General features: G+C 43.5%; 1 protein-coding gene across 2 annotated transcripts in view; it reads left to right on the forward strand.

Annotated features, from left to right (window-relative positions):
• Positions 1-16,789, forward strand: part of ABL1 (ABL proto-oncogene 1, non-receptor tyrosine kinase) — a 118,094-nt gene that overhangs the window by 66,627 nt on the left and 34,678 nt on the right. The window contains exon 1 of one of the 2 annotated variants that reach the window (XM_081066327.1): positions 8,335-8,500. The exons of the other annotated variant lie outside the window; for it this stretch is intronic. Coding sequence (XP_080922453.1) covers positions 8,422-8,500 — 79 coding nt within the window. The 5' untranslated portion in view covers positions 8,335-8,421. Of the gene's footprint in view, positions 1-8,334; positions 8,501-16,789 lie in introns of those variants that run through there. 2 annotated transcript variants of the gene reach the window in all.

The raw sequence follows: 16,789 nt of genomic DNA on the forward strand, positions 1-16,789 counted from the left end.
TTCCCCCACCCCCAGAGTAACGTGATCTCCTAGGCCTGGTCTGCTGCTTTCGCAGATTCTTTTAGTCTTAGAGAAAGAGGGGAAAAAAAATTAACCACTGGTTTTCCAGTTCAAAGTTAACAAAACTGTGAAGGCCAAAAACAGTGCAAGTGTTTGAAAATAAAAGGAGTATTGCTTGTAAATAAGCGATGTCTGAGCTTTTACCAATCTTTTCTACTTAAGTGCTCTTAAACTTACCCTCTTTAGAAAGATCACAGTTTGAGGCCTTTAGGTTTATTGCAACTTGCTATTTTTGATTTGTTTGTTTTGTAGATCTTAATCTTTATGCAATATTCAGATTAAAAGCAAACAAATGACTTTTTGTGATTTTTAAAATAAAATTCTGTGGCATTTATTCCAAAAGTTAACCAAAGTAAAGGGACAAAGAATTCATGAAAACGTACAAAACTTCTTTAAGTTGAATTCAATCACTTAATAATAAGGGATTAATAAGAATATCCTAAACTATTTTTTGCTTAATAATATATCTGTTTATAAGTTAACTTTAAATTAAGTGACTAGATTTAAGAATTCAGGGTTTGGTTGTTTCTTCACCACCAGCGATACTAAGATTTGAGACCTGTAGTTTGCAACAAATCTTAAATGGGTTTTCAGCCTGGTGTCCTAAAACTGGTCTTAATTGTGGGTACCTAGTGGGTGTCATACCAAGAGGGTTTGGAAATCTGGGTTCCTCTCCTGTCTCTGCCACTGACCTGCTGGGAATGGCGATAAAAGGGGTCTGCCTGTGCCTCAGCTGTCTCATGTGCAAAATGGGCAACATACATTTCGATTAAGATGATTAAAGATTGCAGACCCCTTTTATCTCCATTCCCTTCCCAAACCCCACTGAAATTACAGGTAAAAGATTTTTTAAAAAGTGAAAATACATAAGGACAAAAAGAACCCAAAAGGATAAGTGGCTAAGAGAGGTGAACACATTTTTGGAAAATGGCAGTCAAAAGCATGGTAATAGACTCAGCAGAACTGAGGAAGCTGAAGCCTACCCTCTTCTGAGAGAGACCTGGATGAGAAGTGAGCCAGTTTGCTTGTAAAAACCTGAGGGGAAAAATCAGAAACTAGAGGCCTTAGGACCACAAAAAGCAGGGGGTGGTGAGGCCTGTAATCAAAATCAAAGGGATCAATTTAAAGTTTGTAAAAGGAGTGTTTAGATTTTTCACACCCTTCCCAACCCTGTACAGCCAAATGCCCACCTCTCCTTCCCACCTACCTGAGACTAGAGGTATTATATTGAGAATTTGCCCTATAAAGTCTCTGGACTTAGGGACATTACCCCCAGCAGGGGTGCTGATAAGCCATTGGGCTGAAAATAGGGTGGGCTAGAGCAGATTTTTTTTTTTTTAAAAAAGGTTGCATACTGAATAGTGACATTCTCAGCCTTCTCCCAATACCTGTTAGCCAGGGCTCTTAACAGAAAGGAGTTGGATTCTTTTCTGGGGGATAAAGAAAACCAAAATTGAATGGCCCTAGAGGAAAGCCCATTTTGGGGATTCTCTTGATGAAAAGGGCAGCTCACCACATCCCATCATTGAAGTCCACCAGTTGTTGTGCCCCCTCCATGCTTGCTTCGTGGTTCCTTACTCATGTACAATGAATGGACAGCCACATTTCTCTAAACATTAGAGAAAAGTCTCTAACATGATAGAGAAAGGGTAAAACAAATTCACTGAAAAAAAGAACTTGGTGGAAAATTAAGACAATGTAGGAAACAGAAGAATTCAGAACTTTGCTATCCTCAGAGAGATTGCAAATCTCAAACAACAGTATGTTGTTAAAAACAATAACAATCAGAATAAGAATGAGCTCTTCAATGCTGAAAACATTATAGCCAAAATTTAAAATTCACTTGGAAAATAGCCTATCTCAGAAAGCAGAATATAAAGACAAAGGCATGGACAGTAAGAGAGAACAGGTAAGAAAATTAGAAGCTCAGTCCCGAGGCTTCAGTAATTATCTGGTAGGAATTCCAAAAAGAGAGAACAGAAAGAAAGTGGAGGAGAATTTAGGAGACAATAAGTATTAGGAAAAATTTCAGAGCTTAGTGAAGTGTTTTCTAGAGCTAAACAACTTAAATCTTTGAATTGGATTGGCTCCCTGAGTGCCCAGCATAATACTATTAATATATGAAGAAAGACTTATTTCAAGACATATTGTGAAATTTCAGCACCAAGAATATTAGAAGATCCTAAAAGCTTCCAAAGAGAAAAGCAGGTCATCAAAAGATTAGGAATCATATAGAACTGCATTTCTAAATACTGGAAACTAGAAGGTAGTGAAGAAATGCCTTCAAAATTAAGTGGGGAAAATTATTTTCAACATAGAATTCTATACCCAGCCAAACTGTCAGAGTAGACTAGAAGAAAGGCATTTTTTAGATGCACCTACTCCCAACCCCCAGGAAGCTACTGGACAATGAAATCCAGCAAAATGAGGGTATAAGTCAATAAATAAAACAGAGAGTATTTTAAGTGTTTTAGTATTTGGAAAAAATACCACTAAGTGTTTGACAGATCTTTTAAATATTTGGAGTGAAAATAGTAATAGGTATACAGAAGACTAATCAAATGAAAACAATCAGGACAATTAATATCTGCAGGATAAACAAAGTTATGTAATAAAGGAAACATTCATAGTATATTATTGGTAGTGCAGTGAAGACTATTTGTATCATAGTAATGTAAACTCTATTGATTTAACCAAAATTGTGATTTTACTGTTTTGGGAGGTTGGGGATGGTGATAGTCTAATAATACTACAGTAAGTTGATATATAATGTGAAAAGCTGATGAATCCAGAAACACAATATGTGAATATTAGTTAGAAATCTGAAGGAAGCTGCCCCTGGGGAAATAGACTGGGGGACGGAGTAAGGGCCTGCTGTTTTTATTACAAGACTTTTGGTACGACTTGATTTTTAACCATGTGTATACGTTACTTTGATTGTTAATAAAAAATAATTAATACAAAATAAAATAGGCATACAAATAATATTAGTATCCTCTTGGAGAAAAATTATTGTTTAATAGTTCTGCTTGACTTATTAATTATAAAAATAGAATAGTCTTACCACAATAAGATTTTCTAGAAAGTGGATTTACTCTAAGGCAGTTAGTTCAGTGAGAACTGTAGCCCTGGGAATAGCAAAGGGACTAACAAATAATCAGTGTCATCTGAAAGACAGTCCTACGTGTGGCCTGCACTTAGGCCATGTCCTGGGCCTGAAATTGGCTCTCATTAAAGATGTGGGGTGAGGAGCATGTGTTTTGCCACAAAGCGTGGTTGTGAAACTTTGGCTTTAGGGTGAAAAGTCGGGCTCTGTGACGTTTCAATCTTAGTTGCTACTCTTATCCCATAGCTAGTGTTTCTTTCCCTTAATAAAATGAATTGATTTCCTTGTCCCTTGGAAAACCTCCAGACTGCTTTCACTCCCTCAGACTGTTTTTCTCTGAATCATTTTCACATATCACATTTGTTAATTTTAACTTTTGATTCAGTCTCGTTAAGACTTAGGCGGGAATACAGGCAGACCGTCACCTGATATAGTAAGAGTCCTCTTTTGGAAATAACAGTAGCTACTGTTTATCGAGCACCTTTCATACATTATTTCTAATCTTCATAACCCTGTGAGATAGCTTCTCTTACGCGCCCCCCCCCCAATTTTACAGATGAGAAAACTGAGGCTCAGAGAAGTAAAGTGACTTGCCCAACCCACCACAGTGAATGGCAAATCTGAGACTCAGAGCTGGGCTGCGTGACGTCATAGCTTATTCAGCCTCTGCTGCTCTGCCTTCCCCTGGTCCCTTGTTTGCCTAGTCCAGAGTCACCAGGCCTTTGCGACACTTGACCTTGTAAGTCGTGCTAGCTCTGAAAACGTGTGAGACGTGAAGGTGCATGTGTGTCCTTATCCAATAGTGGCAAACGTGCGTGTGATCGATGATGTGTGATCATCCAAGCCGCATTCTCCTTCAGCTGGACACGAGGGGACCCAGGGAGCTGGAGGACCTTGCAGGCTCTCCGAGCGGTGCGCAGAATCAGAGGAAGTGGGCTTTGGGGCATGTGCATGTGCATTGTCCTTTTCTCCTAAAGTTACTGGCTGGGCTGCTGGGCTGGAAGCAGTGAAGGGGTCAGTGAGATCGGGGATCATCTGGTCCTGGGGGATCTCAGACCAGGCTCCACAGATTCACCTCCCTGCCTGCCCTCCCACCCCTCCCTGCTGCTCCCAGGCTGAGCTTGAACATCCTACCTCCTTCCCCCTTCCCTCCACCCACTTCTGGGAGGGGGGTGGGCCCCCTCCCCCACCTTTTTAACATAGGACTGAACTCCAAACTTTAAAAAAAAATTCAATCTTTATCCTAAAATCTTCAGGGAAGAGTCCCCTTTTGGTAACTTGTTCTAGAGTTATATTAGGTTGGTGCAAAAGTAATTGCGGTTTTTGCAATTATTTTTAACCTTTTAACCGCTATTACTTTTGCACCAACCTAAATTCAAAAACTGCTTTCAAGTGAATAAATTTTGGAAATATCTATTCCTGTTTGTCCTATTCCCAGGGAAAAAAAGAAGCAGCTCCTCCCTTTCCCAAAACAGTGGTTTTCGAACCTAAGTAAGCACACAGATCATCTGGGGAACTTGTTAATAAGATACAGTCCATTCCACATATTCTGCTTCTGGAGGTCTGGAATGCAGAGCAAGAAGTCTGCATTTTAAGCAAGCACCACAGGTGATTCAAAATAGGTTTTTCTGGACCACACTTTTAGAAACAGCTCAGGTCACGTTAATTGAGGACCTTTATTCTTTCTTAATATTCTATTATATATATATATATATATATATATATATATATATATATATATATATATATATATATATATAAATACACACACACGTTTTTTTTTTTTAAAAAATTAGGGGATATTGGGAAACAGTGTGTTTTTCCAGGACCCATCAGCTTCATGTCAAGTCGTTGTCTTCAATCTAGTTGTGGGGGGCGCAGCTCGCTGGCCCATGTGGGACTTGAACCAGCGATCTTGGTGTTATGAGCACCATGCTCTAACCACTGAACCAACCAGCCGCCCGATAAATTTTAAAATATTCTTAAATAGTTTTAATTCCCAGAATTGTTTTAAGACATATTTTTCCAACAGTTACAATTTTTCATTTCATCCTCTAGCTTCGCTCATATTATCCACCTTTCATTTAAATTGCAAATGATGTGCCATTTTGGAAAGTTCAAGGACTTGGCCCTACTGCCTAGCTACGTGAAATTGGACAGGAATACTTAGTCTTCCCTACCCCCTCACCCCAGTTTCCTTACCTGTGAAATGGAATTAAACTACACAACATTCAAAGGATTGTTGTGAGGCTTGTGTCTGGCACCTGTTAGGTGCACAATAAAAGTCTATTCCTTTCCCAAACTGAATGCAACTTGACAAGTTACACACTGCACAGTCTTCTTTCTTTCTTTTCTTTTTTAGGTTAATGCTTTTGAGCCTTCATAAAGTCGTGTAGAGGAAATCCTTCTTGGGCCTTTCTTCACTCTAGTAAGAAGATTGAGGCTTTCCTTTATTAGCTTGAAACAGAATGTCTTTTTTATCTTGCAAGTGAGTTTCAAAAGCATCAAAACTGGATCTGGAAAGAACAGGCCAGGTCTGGTAGTGTACAGTTTGGGGATATTTTCAGTATTCGTTCCTGCTAATTCGGAGTGTTTTGCCAGACCTGTTGATGCATGGTTTTATAACTAATGTTTAAAAGATTTGGACGCAGTTTATAAAAGAGGATAAGGTCATTTTAGACCCAAGAGCAGAATATTAGTAACAATCATTAGCTTTTTTTTTTTTAATCATTAGCTCTTTAAAATAAATGTACATCCCAATGTAAAGTACAGTACATGCAAACAAATATCTGGGTCTATATTAACTAACTGATAGTATTCAAGGATTTGGTTAGAATTGAAGACAAGCCCATTAATGTATAATCTTGGCATTAAGTTGCTAATTTGAATATAGCCCTGCTGACTTGTTCATGTTGCCCTGAACCTTTCATCCTGCAAGTGTAAAGCCAAAAATAACATCCAAAAGGGTGCCACCAGTATGAGGCAGGGGCAGGTGGACCAGGGGCCCACTACAGACTTTAAATCGGAAATGCCGTACAGTGTCAGACTTTATTGTGGTCTGGTCCAAAGCCCTGGAACTTTCCAAAATGGCACCTAAACCACTAAAGATATTGTATTCTTCAGCTTGTTTGTACCGGTGGCTCCCTTTGGAATGTTATTTTTGGCTTTACACTTGCAGGATGAAAGGTTCAAGGCAACGTGAACAAGTCAGCAGTCATTACCTGTAGGCTGTCTAGGGGACCACAGTGTCTCTGGGATCTAGACACCATCCCGTCACTGCACTTGTCATCTGGCGACCCTGTGTCTCAAGGTGACAGGACCTGTGGGCTTCCCTGACTCGCAGGTGCTCCTGAGGTGACCTGGTACCACAGCGCTAACTGGAGGTCCACTCCCGTGCAGGGAAAACACATGTGGTACATTGATCAGAATTTGGCAGGGCACTGCTGGGAAGTTAATGACACCCTCGCTGAGAACCCCTGTGATATACACTAGTCACATCCAGTCCAATCTTGAATTTGTATGTGTTATTTTTGGCAGACCTAAATGAAGATCTTACTTAGCTATTCCTGGTGCACTGAAGATGCTCATGTTTTGGTCGTTACTGGTTAGGCTGGAAAGTAAAACAAATGAGCCCTGCTTTGTCTCCTGGCTGATGACCGTAGATAGGATCTCTTTAGCAAGGCTTCCTCTGAAACCTCAGTTGACAACCTTAGTTATTTAACCAAAGATACAGATATCAAAGCTTTAATCTACTTGTAATTTATTCTTGGCTGCACGGGTGTAACCAGTCCACTGGTCAGGAGCTCGATTCTTGGATCCAGGCAGACCTGGGTTGAGTCCAGCTCTGCCTGTTTCTTCCAGCTGTAGGACCTTTGGCAAGGTGCTTCTCTGAGCTTCAGGTTTTTACCTGGAGAATCAGAAAAACCTGTGTTGCTTACAGGATCATTGGGCAAACGCAGTGTGGTAATGGATGGACCGTGCTTCTCACAAGTCTGACACATGGTGAGCTCTCAGTACATGTCAGCTCTTATCATTCGTATGCTCTAAGATGTAGACTTAGGGCTTATTTTGCCTGTTGCAGTTTAGTTATCTGACACTGTTATTAAATTTCTTTTCCTGTTGTTATTGACATTTATCTGATTGTCATTAAATTATTTGGTATGATTGGGGTCCCTGTTGTTTCCCACTGATCTGGATTCCTGGTCTTGTGCCAAGTAAGACATTCTTGTGATGGCTATTTTATAATAGGCGATGACACTGTCTTTATCAGTGCTAACCAGTTCTGAAAAGGTTGGAGCCCAACACAGGAACGAAATGGTCTTTAAACAATGGTGCCCCATGACACTTGCCAAACAAGGACAAAAGTTCTTTCTTGAAGGAAATGAGGCAAAGAAGGGATGTGGGCTTTGCCTCTTGACGAGTTCTCATTGGTGGAGACTCCATTCCCTTTACATATAATCAGAAGTTATGTTTGAATGTGAACTCGCAGAGCTCTTTTTTCCAACCGCCTCCTAGCCTCAGTGTAGGATTTGACAAATGTGTCACATACTTGTGTAGCTGTCATGTGGGTTCCAGCTGTTTGATTATTCATTCCTTAGACGCCCATTGAGTTAGCCTTAATCATAGTAAGCTCACTTAATGTAAATGAAGCCAATATTGGTCATTCCAGAGGAATCTGCATTATTCACCAGCGTGCTGGGGACCTAGGCTTTGCCAGGGGCCGCGTACGGTGGAACTGGGCCCTCAGCCGTGCAGGTTGGGGGCGGCTCAGGCAGCGGAAGAGACGCCTGAGGTTTCCGAAGCGGTGCGAGCACCTGCGCTCTCCGGCAGCCGGGGTCTTTCTTGGGGTGTTAGGACCGCACTTCTTAACGTTGCGAACCACTAAGTGCTGTGCTTACAAGCAAACCTCCTGTTGCCTTAGAAGTTGGCCCCAGATGGGTTTGGGACCGCGGTAACGGTCTAGGGCCGGCCTGGGCCTGGCGAACGCCGGGAGGGGGTCCGGGCGCGGCGCGGAGGGGGTTAAGGCGGTGGGGGCGGGCCTCGCGGGCCGGGGCTCGGGGCCCTTTGTTAAGAGGCGCGTCCGGAGCCGAGCGGAGACGCGGCCGCGGCCCTGGGCGGACGCGCGGGCGGCGGGGAGGCCGCATGGCGGGGCCGCGGGGGCCCGGGAGGGCGCGCGGGGCCAGCGGGGCGAGCCGGGCCTGAGCCGCGCGGCGGAGGAGAGGGGGCGCCGTCCCCCACGCCGCTGGCACGCGAAAATGTTGGAGATCTGCTTGAAGTTGGTGGGCTGCAAATCGAAGAAGGGGCTCTCGTCGTCCTCCAGCTGCTACCTGGAAGGTAAGCGCCGCCGCGGCGCCGGGGGTGGGTCGGGGCGGCCGCGCGGCCACCGGCCGGGCCTTCCTAGGCCTCGCGCGCCCGCCCGCCCGCGCGCGCTGCCCCCGCTCCCTCCCACCCCGCCCTCCCCCTCCCTCTCCCCCTCCCCCTCCCTCTCCCCCTCCCCCCCTCTCTCGTTTTCTTTCTTTCTTCCTCTCGGCCGCTCCTGGACGCTGCGGGCGGGTGCGGGGCTCCGAAGCCAGCGCACTAACCCCGGAGGGCCCGGCGGCGGGGCTCTGCCGGAGAAAGTCTGAGAAAGCAAACTCTGCAGGCCTGAGCGGCCCGTGAGAGCCCACGGGGGGAATGTCGTCCGCTAAGCGGGAATTACGTGTCAAAAAGGTCGACCGTGTTCGTGAAACATGATCTTCATTAAGTATCGTGTACAAAGGGAACACGGCTCTACCATTTATGGGTACAGAAATTCAAGGGATCTTGCCATTCCCCCATCCCCACCCCACCCTCAACGTACCTACAGACCAGGAAGAGCGCTTAGACATTTGCTCTCTTTAAGGGGGAGAAAAGAGAAATTACCCCAGATTTTAAGAAGGCTTTTGAATGAGTACAGAGTGGTGGGGGTGGGGGGCACCCTCATGTTAGGTTTCTTCAATAAAGCTCAGAGCATTTCACTTCTTTCTTGTTTCCATCCTACTTTCTTTTTTTCTTATCTAATCCCATTTCCCCCTTTCCTGTTATTTGTCTTCCATTTTCTTTCCTAGTAAGGTGACAGCTGAAATTTCAAGATCTGAAATTGATCTGATTCGGGGACTGGTCATCCCAGGCTATTGCTTTCAGCAGGGAAGGCTAATCGTAATTAAGAGATGTAATCATGCTTGCATTTCTCCATCATTTTCATTAGGACTGGAAATGTAGGAATAGAAATGTAAAGCTCATTTTAGAGTAAGGATTTCTGCTACAGTGCCATGAAATTGTAATATTTTTCTTTTTAAAACGAGGGAGAAATAAACAGGTTTCATTAATTGTCTAAACTACTTTTCTTTCCAACTTTTTGACTTGAGGGCCTGCCTGGAGTCACATGTGCAGCTCGAACACCAGTGTTACTGGTGAAACCTGTTTGTCCTTCTTGCCACCACGTGTGGACATCAATCCCTTTCCGTCTCTGGGATTAGGGGTCTCAGAGAAGTCTCATCAGACCGAGTGGGCATTTGGAGGGAGGAGTTGGCTTATCTGTCCCCTAAAAGTTGGCATCTGAGCAGCCAAAATCATCTTCAGTTAATACGTGGCTTGTTTTCCAAGTTGCTCAGAATTCTGAACACATTCTCACTTACATCTGTAACGAGTTACTGTCAGGCATTATCATCTCCATTTTGCAGATGGATGCGAAGGCCAGTAGATGAATGGACTTTTGTAACTGCAGAGCTGGAGGAAAGTGTAGGTTTCCTCCGATGTCACAAAGCTGTGACATTGTTCTGTTTTCCTGGTGGGAAGATTGAGTGCCTACCTGTCTGGTGTAATTATTGTTTTTTGGGGAAAATTGTAAAGTGTCTTATTTCTCAAGTCTCAAAAAAATAAAATTCTAGTACAGCTGACGGCCTTGGGTTACAGCTTCACGTAGGAAGGTATCACTGTAGGAATTCTTTATTACTGAGTTTTCCTTATTTTGTTGTTGTATTTAATTGGAGAAAGTCAATGAAATTATTGTTTTGTAGTTCAGAGAATTAAACAAACCTCTGATCGTTTCTTAAAGAGTGAATGTGCTGTTAGTCTCTTAGGAAAAACCGTTGCCAACATCTGGCTAAGTAATCCAGCCTTTCGGTTTCTACTGACATCCTAACTCAATCAATCAGTGTTTATTGACACCCACTGGGGCCCAGTCATCACAGGTCATGGAGAGAATTAAATATGGTCAAGTTTTCCATTCTATCGAAAGTTCAGTTTTAATGCAACTGTGACCATGCTGCTACTTGCTACTCAGGCCTGGTTGTCAAAGCAGTTATTAAATGCTTACTGTGTGCCACACACTGTTTCAGCATTCTGTGATTTCATTTGCTTACTTCTCAGGATGGCCCTGTGGTTTCCATTTTACAGATGAGGAAACTTGTCTGAGGTAACAGCTAGCAAGTGAGGGTGCTGGGATTTGAACCCCTGCTGTCTGGCTCCAAACGGCCGGGTCGTAGCCACTCTATATGCTCTGTGGACCAGGACTGTTTATCTCCTTTAGAACTCGCTGTGAATGTTGAAATGGTATCTTCAGAAACACTAATGCCTGAAATGAGGGTAGTCTTTCTTTCTCTTCTGGAAACCTAATACTGGTAAAAATGACTACCTTTAGGTGTAGAATTAATTTTTTTTAATATATATTAAAATACCTGTACATGATAAAATTCTAAAAGGGTACTTAGTGAAAAGTCTCCTGTCTAGTTTCCCTCCCCAGAAGCACTTAGGGGTTTCTTGTGAGTCCTTCTAGAAATATTTTATGCATATATAAGCATTTCTAGCATTTGAATTTTGGGCTTCAACTTTGTGAAAATGTATATTTATAGCAGTATTCTATTCCCCATGACCACATTTAGCTTTACAATCTTCGGTCTACTCCACACTCTGAATTTTCCGATTATTTCTTTCCCCTAGAAATGTGAAAGGAAACATGAAGCTTAGTCATTTGAATTCATTTATTTCCACTTTTATTTGTTCATATGTTTGTATTTGCCTACATTGTACATGAATATTGTACATGGGCTTGTAAGTTCTGTACTATGGAATCAAAAACTAATGTCTGTGAAGTGAACTCTTCTTGAACTTCAAATTTTATTTTCAGGGCCCCTTTTAAACGCTTCTTTTCAGCAGTTAACTTTCTGGTGAGTACTTCATGCGGTACCAGTCTCACAGATACCCTTTAAGAACTTGTGCTTTGGAGAAGCTTGTGCTCCCTTTCTCAATAATCTTTCCTGAGGTCATCAAATAGTTCTCCTGTTTAGTGACAAAGAAAATCTGAGGCTCTTCTGTAGCCTAGTAGAAAGCCTATCAGTCCTTCCCACGTGGCAGTGTTAGCATTGTTGGATATTTATGATATGACAGGCCTCAGAGGGCAGCCTCAGTTCTCGTACCAGCCGTGAGGCTTTCGGAGAAGAGGAGGAAGGAAAAGGAACTCCGTTCACTTTGGTTGGAGTACTTCTGAATTTAGAGTCAGGAGATCCTGCTTGTGGTCTGACTTCGCTCAGCTTTTCTGTTCCCTTACCTGTGAGACAGAACAGGCAGTCTCTGGCCAGCCCACCGTAGCAGACTTTTTTGAGGATTTATGAGATGATGCAAGTGAAAGTTTTGAAATGAATCAAGTGCTAAATGTATGTATGTATACCGACATGGGGTCCCTTTGAGACGTCCTAAAGTCCAGAGAGTTTTATGGCGAGGGTATTGCTAAGGTGCCATTCTCATGTGAGGCACACAGCTCTGGAGCAGGCCAGTCTGGACCCAGGTGCTGTCCGTGCTGCCCACTGACCGGGCACGTTGCTCGCTTTCTGAGCCTCCGTGTCCGCCTTTCTCAAATTAGGCTCACGGGTAGTCCCTGCCTTGTTGAGTGGGGAGAGTCACAGGAGAGATTTCATTTAAATTGTTTAAAAGCACAGAGCAAGATGTTAGCTGTTGTTATTTTAAACAAACATTTGGCAGTCTAAAATGTTGGCATTGCCCATTTCTCTGTGGCTGAAGTGATGATACAGAATTGAGCTGAACCCACCCCTATTTTGTGTTGTTAACAAAATAATTTGTTTCCAAGTTTGTTTTGGTGTATATAATTAATATTTCCTGTCTTTGGTTTTAAGGAGAAGTATCTTCCCTTCTTCTGACCCTCTTATTCCCATGGTGACTATTTTAATTGTGGAAGAAAAAAAAAATCCCATAGTTGGCATCTTATTTCTTTTCTCCAGAGGCAGGATTCCCACAGCTCCAAACATGTAAAAACTGAAAATTTCATACTGCTTATTACCTTGTTGTAAAAACAAGATGTAATTTTGCCAGTATAATCACTGATCTGAAATAGAAACAGGAAAAATTATTGATGGATAAGTCTTTAAGATATATAACAATATTGTACAACAGGAGTATAGTTAACAGTACTGTATTGTGTATTTGAAAGTTACAAAGAGAGTAGATCTTAAAGGTTCTCCTCACAAGAAAAAAATTGTAACTACGTGTGGTGATGGATGTTAATTTCTCGTGGTAAAATCATTTTGCATTATGTACATATATCAAATTAGTATGTTGTATGCCATAAACTTATACAATGTTATATGTCAATTATATCTCAATAAAACTGGGGGAAAATATACAATAAGAACCAAAGATCAAATGGGACATTGGAAGAATTTAACTTTTTCTCTGTAATGATGGGTTATAATTAAACACAACGTTTTATAAAATTCTTAAGTTAGCTTTTTTTAACGGAAAATGTTAAACCCATTAACAAAACAAACAGCATAATGGACTCCCTTGTACTCATCACCCAGCTTTAAGAATTATCAGCTATGACCAATCTTGTTTTCCTGCCTAGTGAAGTTACAGTTCCAAAGCCATTTGGAAGAACAGCTTTGCTACTTACTGACTTTTGGGAGCCTCACTTTGTCCTCAGATGATGAGAGTTGTTCTCCAAAGTTTGTTTTCAAATCCTCCTTTCTTAATCCACGCCATCAGGACTTTGTTATAGTCTCTGTGTTGGGTGGTGGTGATAGGGAGGACAGACAAACAGACAGATGAGGGAGACAAACAGGTGGGATTAGAGGGAGGAAAGGGAGATGGAGCCAAAGGGGGAGATACAGACAGACTGGGAAACAAAGACAAAAAGACATGAGACAGGAAAGAGAAAACAAGATGAGAGGGAAGGCAGACAGGGACAGAGGAGAGAAAGTAAAAGAGCAAGGACAGGCAGAGAGGAATGCAGGAGGACAGGCAGCTGACGGGTGGGTAAGTGGAGGCAGAGGCAGAGGCGGAACTTCAGCTCTCTGCTTCCATTTCCTGCCGTCAAAGGCAGGATGGTAGTGCCCCGTAATGGGTTGTGGGAATTTAGTGCAGATCAAGTACATAGCACGAGTCTGGCGCTCAGTAAGGGATCAATAAATATTAGCTATTATCCTGTCACATTGAGATGCATAAATGTTCACCTCATTACTCTTAAATTCTCTTTAGAGACCTAATCCTTATCGATTTTACCAGTCCTCACATGTAGCTAATAGCATTGCACATTGAGTACCTCAAAATGGAATCTAAAGACAGGCCAGGAATAGAATTAGCCGTTGCCTTTTGGAGCCAAAATACCTTCTCTTGGTCATTTCAGTTACTCAAGTTAGCCATAGAAATAATAACAGCTAAAGAGACATCCTGGGGAAATTGGCTGCTATTGGGTTGCCCCTTTACTCCAGTGACGGGTCTATAAACTGACCCAGGAGTCCTTGATGACGCTTTAAAGGAAAACAGGATATGTGAAACGCATGCTTTCAAACCATCCTGGGCCTGGCAGGCAGAGGGGAAGGCTTTCGTCTGTTGCAAATGGCCTGTGACAGAAGAAAAATGCTTTTCTGGTTAGCACGCTCACTGTGGAGTTTGACTCTGGACCGTGCAGGGACTCACGAAACCTTTTCTCCCCCACAGACAGAAAGTGTAGGGAGGCGTGGAGCTCTCACCATGCTGCCTGCCTGTCAGGCGGCGAACAAATCCTGTTTCTTTTGAAAGCGCAGAGAAACGTACTTCTATGTTACACCTTGTTTTAAGGACCTTGGCCTTGGTTTGCATTCCATTAAAAAAATGTTAGCATTTCCTAGACCTTCATAAAGGTTTTCCCGGTTGCGTTTGCTTTTCATCTTTCCTGTCATTTCTGCCGTTCTCGGCTAGCAGGTAATTGAGGTGCAGTCCTGAGTCATGACTTACGTTTTACCTTGTTGCTGAAGACAGACAAATGCAAGGTGTTCTCCATAGAAGTTCATTTAGTGAACATGGGGCCGTGCTGTATGGCCTGCATTACACCAGGCAGGTGCTGAAGACGGGCTTGAACCTTGGTCTCTGCCTCTAAGGCGTTTACCTCATTGTGGAAACAAGAAGAGAAGAAGTAATTGCCTGTGGTGCCCTAGGGCCAGGTATCACACCTGACACTCATGCACAGCATGCAGGGTGCCTTTGGCCCTCCAGCAGCCTGACACTGAGGCTCAGAAACGATCACCTTCCAGACGAGGTGGGCTCGGATCTGAACAAGGCTCGTGCACCCCGGACCCCAGGCTTATGGTACTGCAGGGGAGCGTGAACAGATTCCGTACCACTTGGCACAGGGCGGTCGTACAAACAGACACTAAGTACCCAGACGAGGCGTAGCGGGGTAGTCAGTTGGGGGGAGGCAGTGGGGAGGAGGAAGGACCAGTCAGAGGTGTACTGAGGGGGTAGCGAGGTCAGGAGGATGGCGTCCGGGGAGAGTAAATGGCCCATGCCAATTACAGGTGAGACTGCAGCTGGGTTTGCACAGGGGAATCTGCAAGGCGTTTGGGGGGCTGGAGTGAAAAGGCGGGGGCCCTGGGAGAAGACGGTCCCAGCCCAGACCCTGCAGGGCCTTGTGTGTCTGCTTCAGGAGCTCGGACTTCTGAAGTGGCGGCATGAATAACAAGCCCAAGCAGTTTCTGAGGGTCTGCTGCAAGGCTCGTGGTCCTCATGTTGCCAGAGGTGCCACTGCTAGTAAGTAGGACTGATGATTGACAGGCAGGGCCACCTCCCAAGCTGCCTCTTCTGCCTCTTAGCCAGCAGCCACCTAGATGGGATTTGAACAAGAGAGTGACTTGGTCAGATTTGCATTTTAGAAAGACCCCTCTGCTGCCGTGATGGAGGTGGAGTGAAGGAGGGTAAGTTCAGAGGGGGAAGCAGTCCAGGGTGGTGGGGCACGGAAAGGACAGGACTGAGCAGAGAGATTTAGGAGGAAAAGTGGCCAAGATGTGGGTGTGACTTAATGGGATGGGGGGGGAGAGGAGGCGTGAATGACAGGTGTTCAGAGGAGCTCGAAAATGGTGGGTTCTCATTTTATGTGGGTCTTTTTACTCCATTTTCAATCATTGTAGGCTGCTTTGCAAGCTTAGTAGGTGATACAAAATTCCTTTTACTTTTTTGCGTTTTGGTAGAGGGAGGAGAACAGCGGCTGGGTATCTTCAGAAAGGTTACTATTTGGACTGCTGATAGGTTCAGAGGTGGAGAATTTTGTTTTCTAAAATTGCCTATCTAGAAACATTGTAATGTAAAAAGATTCCGGGGGAAGTATTTTAAACCTTGGGCTAATGTAAATGACTTTTTTTTTAACCTTTTTTTTTTTTAAAGGAGGTTTCTCTCGAAACCTATTTAACTTAATGCCTGTAATGTAATAAACTAGCAGTATTTAAAAAAGAAAATGTCAAGATTTGGACTTCTCACTGATTTATAGTAGCCTCCTTTCTAGGCCTCTCCCCATGAGATTCCTGGTGGTACTGAACCATGAACCGGCCCTGTAGCACAGGAGTCGTTGGGGGCCGGGACAGAAGTCACGGGTCCGTGTTCCTTGGATAGGGAAATACTAAAACTTTATTTCACTAACCTCTAACTGAAAATTGGTATTTCATTTTTTAAAGAACGTAGGTAACAGCCACAGTAATCTTAGCAGTACTTCGTCACCAGGAGAAATCAGATATTTTCATATGTAGCAGTTTTGATTATTCCTTACATACACTCATCCCTACTTGGAAATGACAGCAGTTACCACTGGATCTTGTTATATAATATGTTAATAAGACAGCATATACCGAATGTATTAAAGCAGCCCTGTATCACAAAGTTTAAAAAATGTGTTGAAGACTGTGTCAGTGCAGCTCTTTTCCTTTGCAATCCTTCGTATTTATGCATTTACAGCCTTTATTCTGAGGAGTCTCCAGGCATCACCAGAGGGTCCACGGCTCAGCACAGATGAAGACCCCCTTCCTTAGTGGCCCTGGTGGGTCACGTGGGCCTTGGATCCCTGAGTCCTGCTTCCCCGATGAGCCCGGTCTTGTTCAGGGGGGTCTCCTTCCTAGTCCCAGTGAGCTGGCCCCTCGTTACTCCTGAACCTTGACTTTCTTATAAATTAACCCACGGGGCTGTGCTTGTCTTCGATTTGACTTTTGCTTTGAGGCCATGTAAATGTTCAATAACTGTGGTTCTCCCATGAGGAACAGGGGCCATGTCATGATTCCTTGCATCGTTATCACCTTGCCCTACCCCTGCTCCCCAGAAGCTCACACAGTGTTTTGGGGTGCTGGGAAA

This window comes from Rhinolophus hipposideros (genome assembly GCF_964194185.1).
Source record: "Rhinolophus hipposideros genome assembly, chromosome: 11".
NCBI classification, from domain to species: Eukaryota; Metazoa; Chordata; class Mammalia; order Chiroptera; family Rhinolophidae; genus Rhinolophus; species Rhinolophus hipposideros.